Source organism: Schistocerca gregaria, chromosome 3, assembly GCF_023897955.1.
Source record: "Schistocerca gregaria isolate iqSchGreg1 chromosome 3, iqSchGreg1.2, whole genome shotgun sequence".
NCBI lineage: Eukaryota > Metazoa > Arthropoda > Insecta > Orthoptera > Acrididae > Schistocerca > Schistocerca gregaria.
Genome location: NC_064922.1, coordinates 941,450,741 through 941,463,687, shown reverse-complemented (window position 1 = coordinate 941,463,687; position 12,947 = coordinate 941,450,741). Strand labels below are relative to the sequence as shown.

Genomic DNA, 12,947 nt, shown 5'->3' with positions numbered 1-12,947 from the left:
AAATCATAGCTCCAGTCTGATGATAGTTTCTTCTTTAGCCAAGCTAAAAGTTTCTCGCAGATGCATATCAAGGAATATTTATAAAAGCGGTAAGATATCATAATTGTTCATGCGCACAGAATTCATGGTTTCATGAATATATATCCAGTTCGGTAAAAGTCCCAGAAAAATCTTGTGTGACACCAAGATGCTTTAGTGTCATCTACATGAAATTGCTACAATATCCCAGGCAGCTCCTCCTGGAGTATTTGCCGTGTAGAATACCTTTTTTTTAACATTATAGGCCATTCTACTCTAATTTTTCTTGGCAGTCGGCGAGTACACAGTTGTCGCACTCTGACAGCAACCTGATACATGTGCAGCCGGTATCTCTCTAATATGAGAAGTAAAACATGTACAAGTTTTAATACATCAACAAATCTCGAATTGTCTGAGACCTTGTTGACGAAACAGATCTAGACATTTTAGCACAGCCCCCCTTACATGATCATAATGTCACTTCCGATTATGCCATCTAAATTTAGAACGAGTCTTGACTCGTCTCAGAGCTTCCTAAGAATTCATACACATGTCAGCGCATTTCCCTGTCACACAAGTGCAGGGAGAGGGAGGGGGAAGAGGTGGGGGAGAGGGGCAGCGAGTCTCAAGACCCACACCTCTCCAGTTTCTGGAATCATGGTATGAAGACGTATTAGAGGTGAACAGCAGGATTTATTGTTGAAGGTGGCCTGTATGCTCGCCAGCTTGTACCACAGACAGTAAATCATGTCGTCATAGCTTTCATGATCAGGGTTCCAACCGTTCAGGACAATGGGAGACCCCACACTAAGTTCACACTATAAGCACTTTGCGAATATACGAATCCCATAATGGCTTGCCGGTCCGTTAATGTGTCACTTACAGGGCACGTCTCGAACGTGATGGAAAGACATATACTTGATACCAGCCTCTAGCCACCAACTTGTCACTTCTCATACTGATCTTGATGATTTGCATCAGTTCCGAATGGAATAAAAGATTAATCATTTAATTTTGTTGTTGATTGATGAACACCTCGACAGTCTGATATATATCGGAATTGTGTTTAATGATGTAACATTTCCCTTCCAGGTTAGTACATAAAATCCTTATGTTCCTCCAGGAATGTCTACTGTGACTTTTATCAGACATCTGTCTGCATACTGGGTCAGAAATTTCGTGACATCCACCAGATGCCTACATTGGTGCAGAAGAAACGATGCTCCTCCAATTGCTAAGGAACTACGAGCGTTGTCCAGAAAGTAAGTTCTGATCGGTCGCGAAATGGAAACCACTGGGAAAACGAGAAACGTTTTATTTGCAACAGTTAGGTACACCTTCCACCTACTTCTCTGCGTAGTCGCCGCTCCAACTTCGATTGTTGTTGTTGTGTTGTATCAACTTTTCAATATCCTCGTCATAGAAAGTAGCCACCTGTGCTTTCGGCCAGTCTGCAGTTCGTTGTATGTGGAAAAATTTTGTCTTCATACACAGCGGTTCTCGTGAGCAGAGGTGAGACTCATGGGGAGCCAATTACGGACTGTATCGTGGGTAATCAAACACTTCTCATCGGAAACGCTGCAGGAGCGTCATCATTGCCTCTACAGTGTGCGGCCGAGAATTGGCATGAAGAAGGAACTGCTCGACAGTTGTGTTATGTGGGCTGCATGACGCAGGCGAAATCTCTAACCAGGCTCTCATACATGGCGGGAGACGCTATTCCCTACGCATCTTTACGTGCTCACTGTTCATTTAAAACTGAAAAGGGCGACTCGACTCGCCTCGATCGACGGGCATACTAGAGACACTGCCCAACACATCTGCTCAAAGCTTTACCGGATTTTCCCAGTGGTTTCCATTTCGCGACCTATCGGAACTTACTTTCTGGGCAACCCTCGTATTTCTCGTGGTGCGTTAATCTACGATTATGTTTCCATTTCCGGCTGGTTGGTTGCGCTGCGACTAATCTGAACTTGCTCCATCAACTCATACGCAATGGAAGCGCCCTTTACTACTAGCGTGTTCTTAAGCCCCTCTGAAAAAGATCGTGTGCGATGGCTGAAAAAAAGTTCAAGAGTAATATTGAGACTTTGCGTACTTAGCAAATACGTTCAGTTGCTTGTGGCTACCCAAGCTACGTAGTACCCATCTCCGCCCACACACATTTACATTTTTACATGTACCATTGTTGAAAATATTTGTGCATTTCACAGCGTACAGAGACAATTCAAGGTCCGAAAACAGTCGCGTGTTAATATGACACGACAAAAAGTTCTTCAGTAATATCAAGAATCTCTCTACTTGTCTCGATGTAATTATTTCGGGTATTTCGTTTTCCACTGTTTTCGCGTGACACGACAACGCAGTGAGCTCCTCTTTTACGCCCTACCGCTATTCCCTACTTGTTACAGGGAAGGAGCCTCGTTCAGCAAGTGCCTGATGTACGACCAGAGCGATGTGACGGACTCCGGCGGCAGCAGGGAACCTGTGAAGTGCCAGCACGGCTGGGAGTACGACGATACGTGGTTCTCCCTGACGGTGACGTCACAGATGAACTGGGTCTGCGACAACCAGCAGTCGGTCAATGACGTCTTGTTCTACTCACAGATTATTGGAGTGGCGCTGGGGTTACTGTTTGGCTACATGGGCGACATGTGCGTACCTGTTCTTTTTATTGCTGGTTTCATCCATCATGAATCACTTCATAATTTTTATTACTTCATGAAAAGACACACTGATTACTTTTAGTATATAAGAAATTAAGTTATTTTTGGAAGTTATGACTGGTTTTTCAATAACGAGAAATACGTGCTACATTCTTCACATGTCGCTACCGTTTGAGTCACTGTTATATGAGTACATTATTATTATCGCCATGTATGTGTCACATGTACTACATTCAATTTTCGCATTGTATCTTTTTTCTCTGGGCACTGTGGTGCAGTTACTTGTTTATCCGCCATAGACTTTTTTAACAGTGGTACTAGACATTTTATTAATAAAAAGCGGAAGTCAAAAAGGTAATCTTATTCATATATAGAAGCCCAAACTGTGTCAGGGTTTAGCTGGATAAGTATTTTATGATTTTGTACAATCTTCTTCCGTATTCCTTACAGACACACACACTCACACACACACACACACACACACACACACACACACACACACACACACACACACACACACACACACACATATATATATATATATATATATATATATATATATATATATATATATATACACTCCTGGAAATTGAAATAAGAACACCGTGAATTCATTGTCCCAGGAAGGGGAAACTTTATTGACACATTCCTGGGGTCAGATACATCACATGATCACACTGACAGAACCACAGGCACATAGTCACAGGCAACAGAGCATGCACAATGTCGGCACTAGTACAGTGTATATCCACCTTTCGCAGCAATGCAGGCTGCTATTCTCCCATGGAGACGATCGTAGAGATGCTGGATGTAATCCTGTGGATCGGCTTGCCATGCCATTTCCACCTGGCGCCTCAGTTGGACCAGCGTTCGTGCTGAACGTGCAGACCGCGTGACACGACGCTTCATCCAGTCTCAAACTGTTCTATAATAAACGTTAAATTGAGCTCAAGAAGCTGAAAGTGCAATAAAATTACACATAATTTATCAAAGGTTTAAGATATTCTAGTATGATGTATTACTTTGTGACAGTATGTTGTCGAATCAATTTTTTACTATTGTTGTATGACACATTTCTAACAATCCATACTCTGTAATACTTTGGATATTTATCAGAGATGTATTTATAAATTTATTGATTTTGGTTTTGCTCTTATTTCGCTTGGGCAGCTTATAACACACATTTATTCCTACATAGGAAACTTTATTTTGGTTTTCGATTTATTTTTTGCTGCTACATGCAACATAAAGTATGTTCATGTACCTTAATCTTAACCAGAACTTCAGGGCACTACCAACTGACGTTTTCTTAATGTGGATAAAAGTTTATTACAAGTGGTCCATGTTAATATTAGATAGTCTAATTCTTTAAAATGATTTTTATTGTAAACCCAGTTGCTATTTTTACTTATTACTCTTATGTCCCTTGTCTGTAGGATTGGTGGGGTTCAGGGAACCAAACTACGAGGTTATCAGTCGCTCTGTCCCATATCTGTCAAGCTGGAAAATGTTCTCAGAGAGAAAGGACGCAGAAGACAAGTTCTGATGAACCCATTGTAACTCGGAATCACTAAAACCAAGAGATAGGAGCAAGTAGAAGTGAGTGACGAGTAGGCCAGAGGAAGTGTGTGTGTTGCTCTGCTCACTCTCTGCATGCGACTGACGTTTCCTCTCCCTCCATTATCACAATAAAAACTAGCAAAACAGGCAAGTTTATAAAAACCAGGAAAGACAATAGCGACGACGAGACAGTAAACCGACGATATATGAGTAAAAGAATAAGAACTTGAAAGGTGGGAAGGGCAAAAGCCGAGCTGGACCACCAACCAAGGGCAGCCACGTATCCCCTGGGTTGGAGCAGGCGAGGGTACCCCCCTCGAAACCCAGGCACTCTAACGTGATCCACTAGCACCAGAGGCAGCGTATCTGCAAGTTTAGGGTTTCACTGTAAAAAAAAGTGGTTCAAATGGGTCTGAGCACTATGGGACTTAATATCTGACATGATCATTGCCCTAGAACTTAGAACTACTTAAACCTAAGTAACTTAAGGACATCACACACATCCATGCCCGAGGCAGGATTCGAACCTACGACTGTAGTGGTCGCGTGGTTCCAGACTGTAGCGCCTGGTTTCACTGTAGTGTGCCCATATTTGGGCATTCCAGTATGATGTGGACACCCATCAGATTGGCGCCAGACTGAGAGTGAGGGGATCCTCATGTTGTAGGCTGTGGCTGTGGGTCAGGAGAATGGTGTATTCTCTGTGAGAAGCACGAAGGGTGGCATTTATTTCTCGCAGTTAGTTCGGAGAAAGCAGGGCACCCAAATCAGCGTTCAACTGATGTTGGAGAGCCGACTGTAGACCCAGTTCTGGTACTGTAGCTAACTTGGGCAACAAGTCAGCATGTTTCTTCACTGGGATCCCAACGTGACCTGGGATCCAGACAAAGACGACCGACTATCCACCTTGATGAAGGTCTGATAGTAGATCTGGATGGTCACGACCAGTGGCTGTCGTGCATAGCACTGGTCGATAGCCTGATTACAAGGTTCCAGAGGCTTAAAACATTGCGGTTACTAGCATATTTGTTGTTCACTTCACTTCAGGTGACAATTTTTAACCTTGAAATTTATACTGTTGTTACATAGTCCGTGAAATTGTCACCTAATGTTAATTTAACAGTATTAATACGATATTAATCCACTTGTGTGGTTCAGTGGCTCAGTGGTTGAGAGCTATACTACTGATCCAAAGGTCATGTGTTTGGCACCTGGTGAATCCTACAATATTTTTATGATACTTTTCACATCTGGAAGTGATTTTCCTATACGAAATATGCGTAGTTACAACGAGGTTCGAGGGTTCACGTTGAACTGTATGTCCTCAGCATTCAGTCGCTTGTAGCTGATACGAATGGCGAGTTCAAAGCCGATAATTATACACTGAGGTGACAAAAGTTATGGGATCCTCCGTAAAATCGACTCGGACCTTCTCTTGCCAGGCGTGTTGGGGCATCTCGGCTAGGAAAGGTCTCAACAAGTCGTTGGATGTCCCTTGCAGAAATGCTGAGCTGTGCTGCCTCTACAGCCCTCCAAAATTGCCAAAGCGTTGCTGGTGCAAGGATTTTGTGCGCGCAGTGACCTCTCGATTAAGTCCCATAAATGTTTTATGGAATTCATGTTGGGCGACCTGGCTGGCCATATCATTCACTCGAATTGTTCAGAATGTTCTGCAGAGCAATCTCGAACAATTTTGGCCCACTGACATGGCTCATTGTCGTTCATAAAAAAAAAAAAAATTGCATCCTTGTGTCGGAAAATGAAGTCCATGAATGGTTGCAGGTGGTGTCCAGGTAGCCGTACATAAACATTTCCAGTCAAATTTTGCTTTAATTGGACGAGGGGATACACTTCATTCCATGAAAACACAGCCCTCACCAGTATAGAGCCACCACTAGCTTGTTGAAACTTGCGTCCATGGCTTCATGGGGTCTGCGCCCCATTCTAACCCTGTCATCAGCTCTTACCAACTGAAATCGGGACTCACCTGATCATGCCACTGTTTTCTGCAGTAGTCTAGAGTCCCACCAATATTGTCACGACCCCAGGAGAAGCACTGCAGAGATGTCTCGCTGTTACCAAAGACTCACCTCCGTCGTCTGCTGCTGTGGCCCATTAAATCAAATTTCGCCGCCCTGTCCTTAGGGGTACGTTCCTCGTACATCCAACAATGATTTCTGTCGTCATCTGACGCAATGTTGCACTGACAGCTCTTAGCAAACACCGTTGCTCTCGGTCGTTAAGTGAAGGCCGTCGGCCACTGCGTTGACCCTGTGGATCTCGGAATATTGTATCCCCTACCGATTTCCGTAGTGGCATGTCCCGTTCGTCAGTCTCCCACTACCATTCCGCGTTTCAAGTCTGTTAATTCCCGTCGTGAGACCACAATCACGTCGGACAGTTTTTCACACAGTCAGCTGACTACAAATGACATCTTCACCAATGTACTGCCCTTTAATACCTTGTTTACGTGATTCTACCGCCGTCTGTATATGTCATGTCAAACTCTCATGACTTTGAAAGGTAACTCTGGTGGCACTATTTCATAATTGAGAATGTTGGAAGAATTTAGTGTACTAAAAACATTTATTTTTCCGAGACAAGATATAAAATCTACCAAAAAAGTTGTAGACTGACTACCCTAAGCAACTAACTAGTGCTTTAATACTGCACTCGGTGCATCCTGGGTGGCAAAGCAGTTTAACTAGGTGATCAGTGAGTCAAGTACTCTGATCCTAAAAGTGTGGATAACGCAAGCTGAATTGATGTGACACTGATCAGAATTTGATTGAACAAATCTACTGAAGTTTATCTACACTCATGCTCATAAATTAAGGATGATTGCAGAATGTGGTGCCACACAACGTGGCACTACATAAAACTGGATCTAATAGCATAGGCACATAGGGAACACACACGACACAGATCTGTAAGTACACGGTATTGGAGATGCATTGATAAAACCGTCCCGAAACACATGTGCTACAAAACGCCACTGTTTCCTGCTCATGTACCCCAACATAAATATGGGATATGATCACCAGGCAGACGTACACAGGCCGCACAACGGGTTGGCATACTCTGGATCAGGTGGTCGAGCAGCAGCTGGGGTATAGCATCCGATTGTTGAATCAGTGCCTGTCGGAGCTCCTGAAGTGTCGTAGGGGTTTGAAGACGTGCAGAGATACGTCGACCGAGACAATCACAGACGTGCTCGATGGGGTTTAGGTCTGGAGAACAGGCAGGCCACTCCATTCGACTGATATCTTCTGATTCAAGGTACTCCTCCACGATGGCAGCTCGGTGGAGCCGTGCGTTATCATCTATCAGGAGGAACGTGGACCCACTGCACCCCTGGAAAGGCGGACATACTGGTGCAAAATGACGTCCCGATACACCTGACCTGTTACAGTTTCTCTGTCAAACACACGCAGGGGTGTACTTGCACCAATCATAATCCCACCTTACACCATCAAACGATGACCTCCACACAGTACACTTTCAGGGACATTAACAGGTTGGTATCTGGCTCCTGGTTCACGCCAGATGAAAACCCGGCGAGAATCACTGTTCAGACTATCCCTGCTCCACTGTTCCAGTGACTATGTACTGTGTTCTTGACACCAGGTATTACAAGCTCTCCTGTGATCAGGGGTCAGTGTAATGCACCTTGCAGGTCTCTGGGCGAATAAACCATGTCTCCTCAGTCGTCTGCAGACTGTGTGTCTGGAGAGAACTGTTCCAGTGGCTGCGATAAGGTTCCGAGCAAGGCTACCTGCAGGACTCCGTGGCCGACTGCAGGCACTGATGGTGAGATATCGGTCTTCTGTGGACGTCTCGTATTGTTGCGCTTGGACACGTTTCCTCTCTGCTGGAATCGTTGCCATAATCTTGAGATCACGCTTTGTGGACACGGAGGGCCTGTTCTACGACCAGCTTTGTTTGACCAGCCTCCAGTCGCCCTAGTATTCTACCCCTCATAACGTCATCAATATGTGTTCTTTCAGCCATTTTCAACACACAGTTACTATTAGCATGTCTGAAAACGACTGCACTCTTACTCGCTGCACTGTACTCTGGCATGCACCAACACACCTCTGCTTATGTGGCCTGCTGCGACGACCACAGGTAAAATGCACCACAGGGTCATACCCAAAGGTGATTTAAACCCGCAAACCGCCCACCAGAGCATTGTTTCACCATGTATCAGCATTATCCATTATTTATGAGCATGTGTGTACACATGTACAGCTGACAGCAAGTGGCGATTGAGATCTGTACCCCCTGACAATGCCGGACCGGCAGTACGTTACCCTGTGTCCTTCACGTGGGAACGTGACTAGGGATGAGGTAGACGGATCGCATTTTACTCTCTATCACAGTCCTGAAATCATGGTAGATCTCAGTGTGTGATACACACATTCGCTGGTCATACCAATGACCAATTTGGCTCACATATACGACAGAGCCCACAAGGATATCAATCGTCAAGACTGGTAACCAAAAAACGAATAAGTGTGCCCTAAGCAAACGAGTTGTGCGAGCGTTTCAAGTCACACTGTCGGTACAGCAAGAACTTCACCACAGGAGCCCCAGGGTGAAGTACTTGCAAGTGAAGTCAGTCTCAGGACAGGTCCCAAGTACCAACCACACATGCCAGAGCTTTGAGCAGAAGTGCTTACCAGACCTAAGTCCTGCACCTGAGTGACTTGCACCTCTCCAGAAGAAAATACAGTTTTCCTGCAAAGTACATGAACGACACTGCCTTCACCCAATCACAGGGCTCTATAGGCGCTAAATATTCGCTCCCACACGGCAGCACAAACTCATGTCAAACCAGGGGAAGCGTTAAGGAACTTGTATCTCTGAAAAAAAAGATACTCCCAATTACTGGCTTTTTAAGTTCTCGCAGAGGGCGAGAGCTGATTTTTTCTGAAGTCGTGTGTCTTCCCATGGCAACAAGCGAACAGATAGAATTCAAAGTTCTTTATCTAAATCGCCTGAGCCTTGGAGCTTGTTAGTCCTAGCTGTGAGGTGTAATAAAGATTCTATCTCTAAATGTTTCTTAGATGCTGGAGGTTTCTTAATCAGCCATGGCAGCCGAAGGAAGTGGTTATCTGACCTATTTTGCACTATCGGCAAACACGAAAACGTGAATTTTTATTACGTGTGGCTGTGCTCACAATGCCCCGTTTACGACTCCACTGTGTAGACACTTTCCTTTAGACAGTCGCCCCAGCCCAGGCCTTCTGCTGCCGCCACGGCAGGTATCACGGCATTGTTCTGCTGGAGATCTGTCTGGAGGAGGGGCTGCCCTGTCTGCCCCGTACGGCTGTGGACCTGTCTGGCACGATTTACTAAGGGATGGGCTCGTCGCCATTTGCTTTCAACTCCCCAACAAGCTGTTTGTAGGAGCTACGAATCATAAAAATACCTCATGTGTTTAGAGCCCTACTGGGCTCCATCAACATCTGCTCAGGCATTAGCTTTCTGAAGTCACGCTTGAGGCCCATCAAGTTGCAACAAAATCTTTAGTAATTTTCCGTATGCGAAACTGTAACTTGTCCTCTCTCAAGTTCTTTCAAGTCAGCATGTTTACGAGGGGACTTCAAAACATAAGTTACACTTTATTATCGCAGACCAAGTAGCTTTTATTGAATGGTGCACTACACATCGAAGTGATTCACATAAATAGTAGTATTTTTCAACATAGTCGAGAGAGTGCGGTGAAATTCGGCTATAATGGGCCAAGGCAGCAGACGACAGACGCGAGTGCGTTTGTTAGCATCACGACATCGCCTTCATCGTCTCTCATGGGGTGGTCACATTATCGGTCGAACCCTAGGCGACTGGGAAATCGTAGCCTCGTCAGATGAGTCCTGATCTCAGGTGGTAAATCGTGATCAAACTTCCTGGTAGATTAAAACTGTGTGCCGGACCGAGACTCGAACTCGGAACCTTTGCCTTTCGCGAGCAAGTGCTCTGCCAACTGAGCTGCTCAAGCACGACTCACGCCCCGTCCTCACAGCTTTATTTCTGCCAGTACCTCGAATCCTACCTTCCAAACTTCACAGAAGCTCTCCTGCGAACCTTGCAGAGCTATCACTCCTGAAAGAAAGGATGTTGCGGAGACGTGTCTTAGCCACAGCCTTGGGAATGTTTGCAGAATGAGGTTTTCACTCTGCAGCGAAGTGTGCGCTGACATGAAACTTCCTGGGAGATTAGAACTGTGTGCCAGATCGAGACTCGAACTCGTGACCTTTGCCTTTTGCAGGCAAGTGCTCTACCAAGTGTGGAAGGTAGAAGACGAGGTACTGGCAGAAGTAAAGCTGTTAAAGGACGGGGCGTGAGCCGTGTTTGGGTAGCTCAGATAGTAGAGCACTTGCCTACCAAAGGCAAAGGTCTCGAGTTCGATTCTCGGTCCGGCATACAGTTATATGTGCCAGGAAGTTTCACGAACAATTCAAGTTGGAAAGAACACACAGAAAACGTGGGAAACGCGCACGAGAGACTGCCTTTTATTGGCAGAACACCTAGAAGAGGCCACAGATCTGCTAAAGAGGGGACGGCTGCTGTGGCCGATCGGTTCTAGGCACTTCAGTCAGGAACCGAGGCGCGGCTACGATCGCAGGGTTGAATCCTGACTCGGGCATGGATGTGTGTGACGTGCTTAGGTTAGATAGGTTTAAGTAGTTCTAAGTCTAGGGGACTGATGACCTCAGATGTTAAGTCCCATAGTGGTCAGAGCCATTTGAACCATTTGAAAACCTGCCCCCTTACCGGATACTGGCGCCGTCCACATGGCCGACAAACACGCACCCATTTGGCGTATGTGATTAGAGCCGAAACTGTTGACAGTCACTCGTAAACAGTCTAAGGTCCAGACTACTCCAGTTTCTGCTACTGTCTGTCCCAACCATAAAGTCCATCAACAAATAAATGGAATAGTTTTGTTAATGAGTGTCAGCACGTGATCATGTCACTCTATGTGCTAGCTGGACTGCCCAGTACCGCGACACACGGGTTGAGCTGACTCTTGCTGACGCCAGGTACGGCCGCCGCCCCCAGCAGCTGCTGTGCCTGTCAGCCCACGTGGTCAGCAGAGTGCTGGTCGTGCTGTCTCCACACGTGCTGCCGCTCTTCATCCTGGCGGCATCCCTCGTGTCAGCCGCAGCTGCGCCCATGGTGGAATCGGTCTTGTCTGTTGGTGAGTGTTAAAAAAACTGACGTAGCTGTTACAGTAATCTCGACAGTATCAGAATATCTTTAGAAACATTAGGGCAGTTTCCTCATTCCAGAACCACGGAAAAGCGCTGTATGAACTTCAAATGCCTGAGAAGAAATGTAGAACTCTCAAGGACTATGTTCAGCGTTACCATGGTATAATATGTTGGTACTAATGGCTTGTAATATTAATGAATCATTTATCACGGTCTTTGTCGATAAGATAGTGCTAAGGAGGCCTATATGTGCATCCTGAGCATTGGCTCTGGAGGCAGTAACTGTGCTGAGTTTCGAGGTGAGTAGCGTTGGCAACATTCTTCATATGGCACAACCACACCCCACTCGCGAGAACGTAACCCTGTTGAAGGGCTTCAGCCAATTGAATGGGGCGCCATTGTGTGGATGTGGGAAGCTGGATGCTTGTACACTACCGGCCATTAAAATTGCTACACCACGAAGATGACGTGCTACAGACGCGAAATTTAACCGAGAGGAAGAAGATGCTGTGATATCCAAATGATCAGATTTTCAGAGCATTCACACAATGTTGGCGACGGTGGCGACACCTACAACGTGCTGACATGAGGGAAGTTTCCAACCGATTTCTCATACACAAACAGCAGTTGAGCGGCGTTACCTGGTGAAACGTTGTTGTGATGCCTCGTGTAAGGAGGAGAAATGCGTACCATCATGTTTCCGACTTTGATAAAGATAGGATTGTAGCCTATTGCGATTGCGGTTTATCGTTTCGCGACATTGGTGCTCGCGTTGGTCGAGATCCAATGACTGTTGGCAGAATATGGAATCTGTGGGTTCAGGAGGGTAATACGGAACGCCGTACTGGCTCCCAGCGGCCTCGTATCATTAGCAGTCGAGATGACAGGTATCTTATCCGCGCGGCTGTAACCGATCGTGCAGCCACGTCTCGATCCCTCAGTAAAGAGATGGGGACGTTTGCAAGACGACAACCATCTGCACGAACAGTTCGACGACGTTTGCAGCGGCATGGAGTATCAGCTCGGAGACTATGGCTGCGGTTACCCTTGACACTGCATGACAGACAGCAGCGCCTGCGTTGGTGTACTCAACGACGAACCTGGGTATACGAATGACGAAACGTCATTTTTTCGGACGAATCCAGGTTCTGTTTACAGCATCATTGTGGTCGCATCCGTGTTTAGCGACATCGCGGTGAACGGACATTGGAAGCGTATATTCGTCATCGCCATACTGGCGTATCACCCGGCTCGATTTCATGGGGTGCCATTGGTTACACGTCTCGGTCACCTCTTGTTCGCAGTCACGGCATTTTTGAACAGTGGACGTTACACTTCAGATGTGTTACGACCTGTGGCTCTACCCTTCATTCAATCCCTGCGTAACCGTACATTTCAACAGGATAATGCACGACCACATGTTGCAGGTCCTGTACGAGCCTTTCTGTATACAGAATGGCCAGCACATTCTCCAGATTTCCCA

General features: G+C 46.0%; 1 protein-coding gene across 1 annotated transcript in view; it reads left to right on the top strand.

Moving 5' to 3' along the window:
• The window catches only part of LOC126355715 (solute carrier family 22 member 7-like), a 113,464-nt gene that overhangs the window by 53,495 nt on the left and 47,022 nt on the right, over nucleotides 1–12,947 (top strand). Inside the window, exons 3-4 of the mRNA XM_050006083.1 lie at nucleotides 2,430–2,672; nucleotides 11,240–11,451. Coding sequence (XP_049862040.1) covers nucleotides 2,430–2,672; nucleotides 11,240–11,451 — 455 coding nt within the window. The remainder of the gene's footprint in view (nucleotides 1–2,429; nucleotides 2,673–11,239; nucleotides 11,452–12,947) is intronic.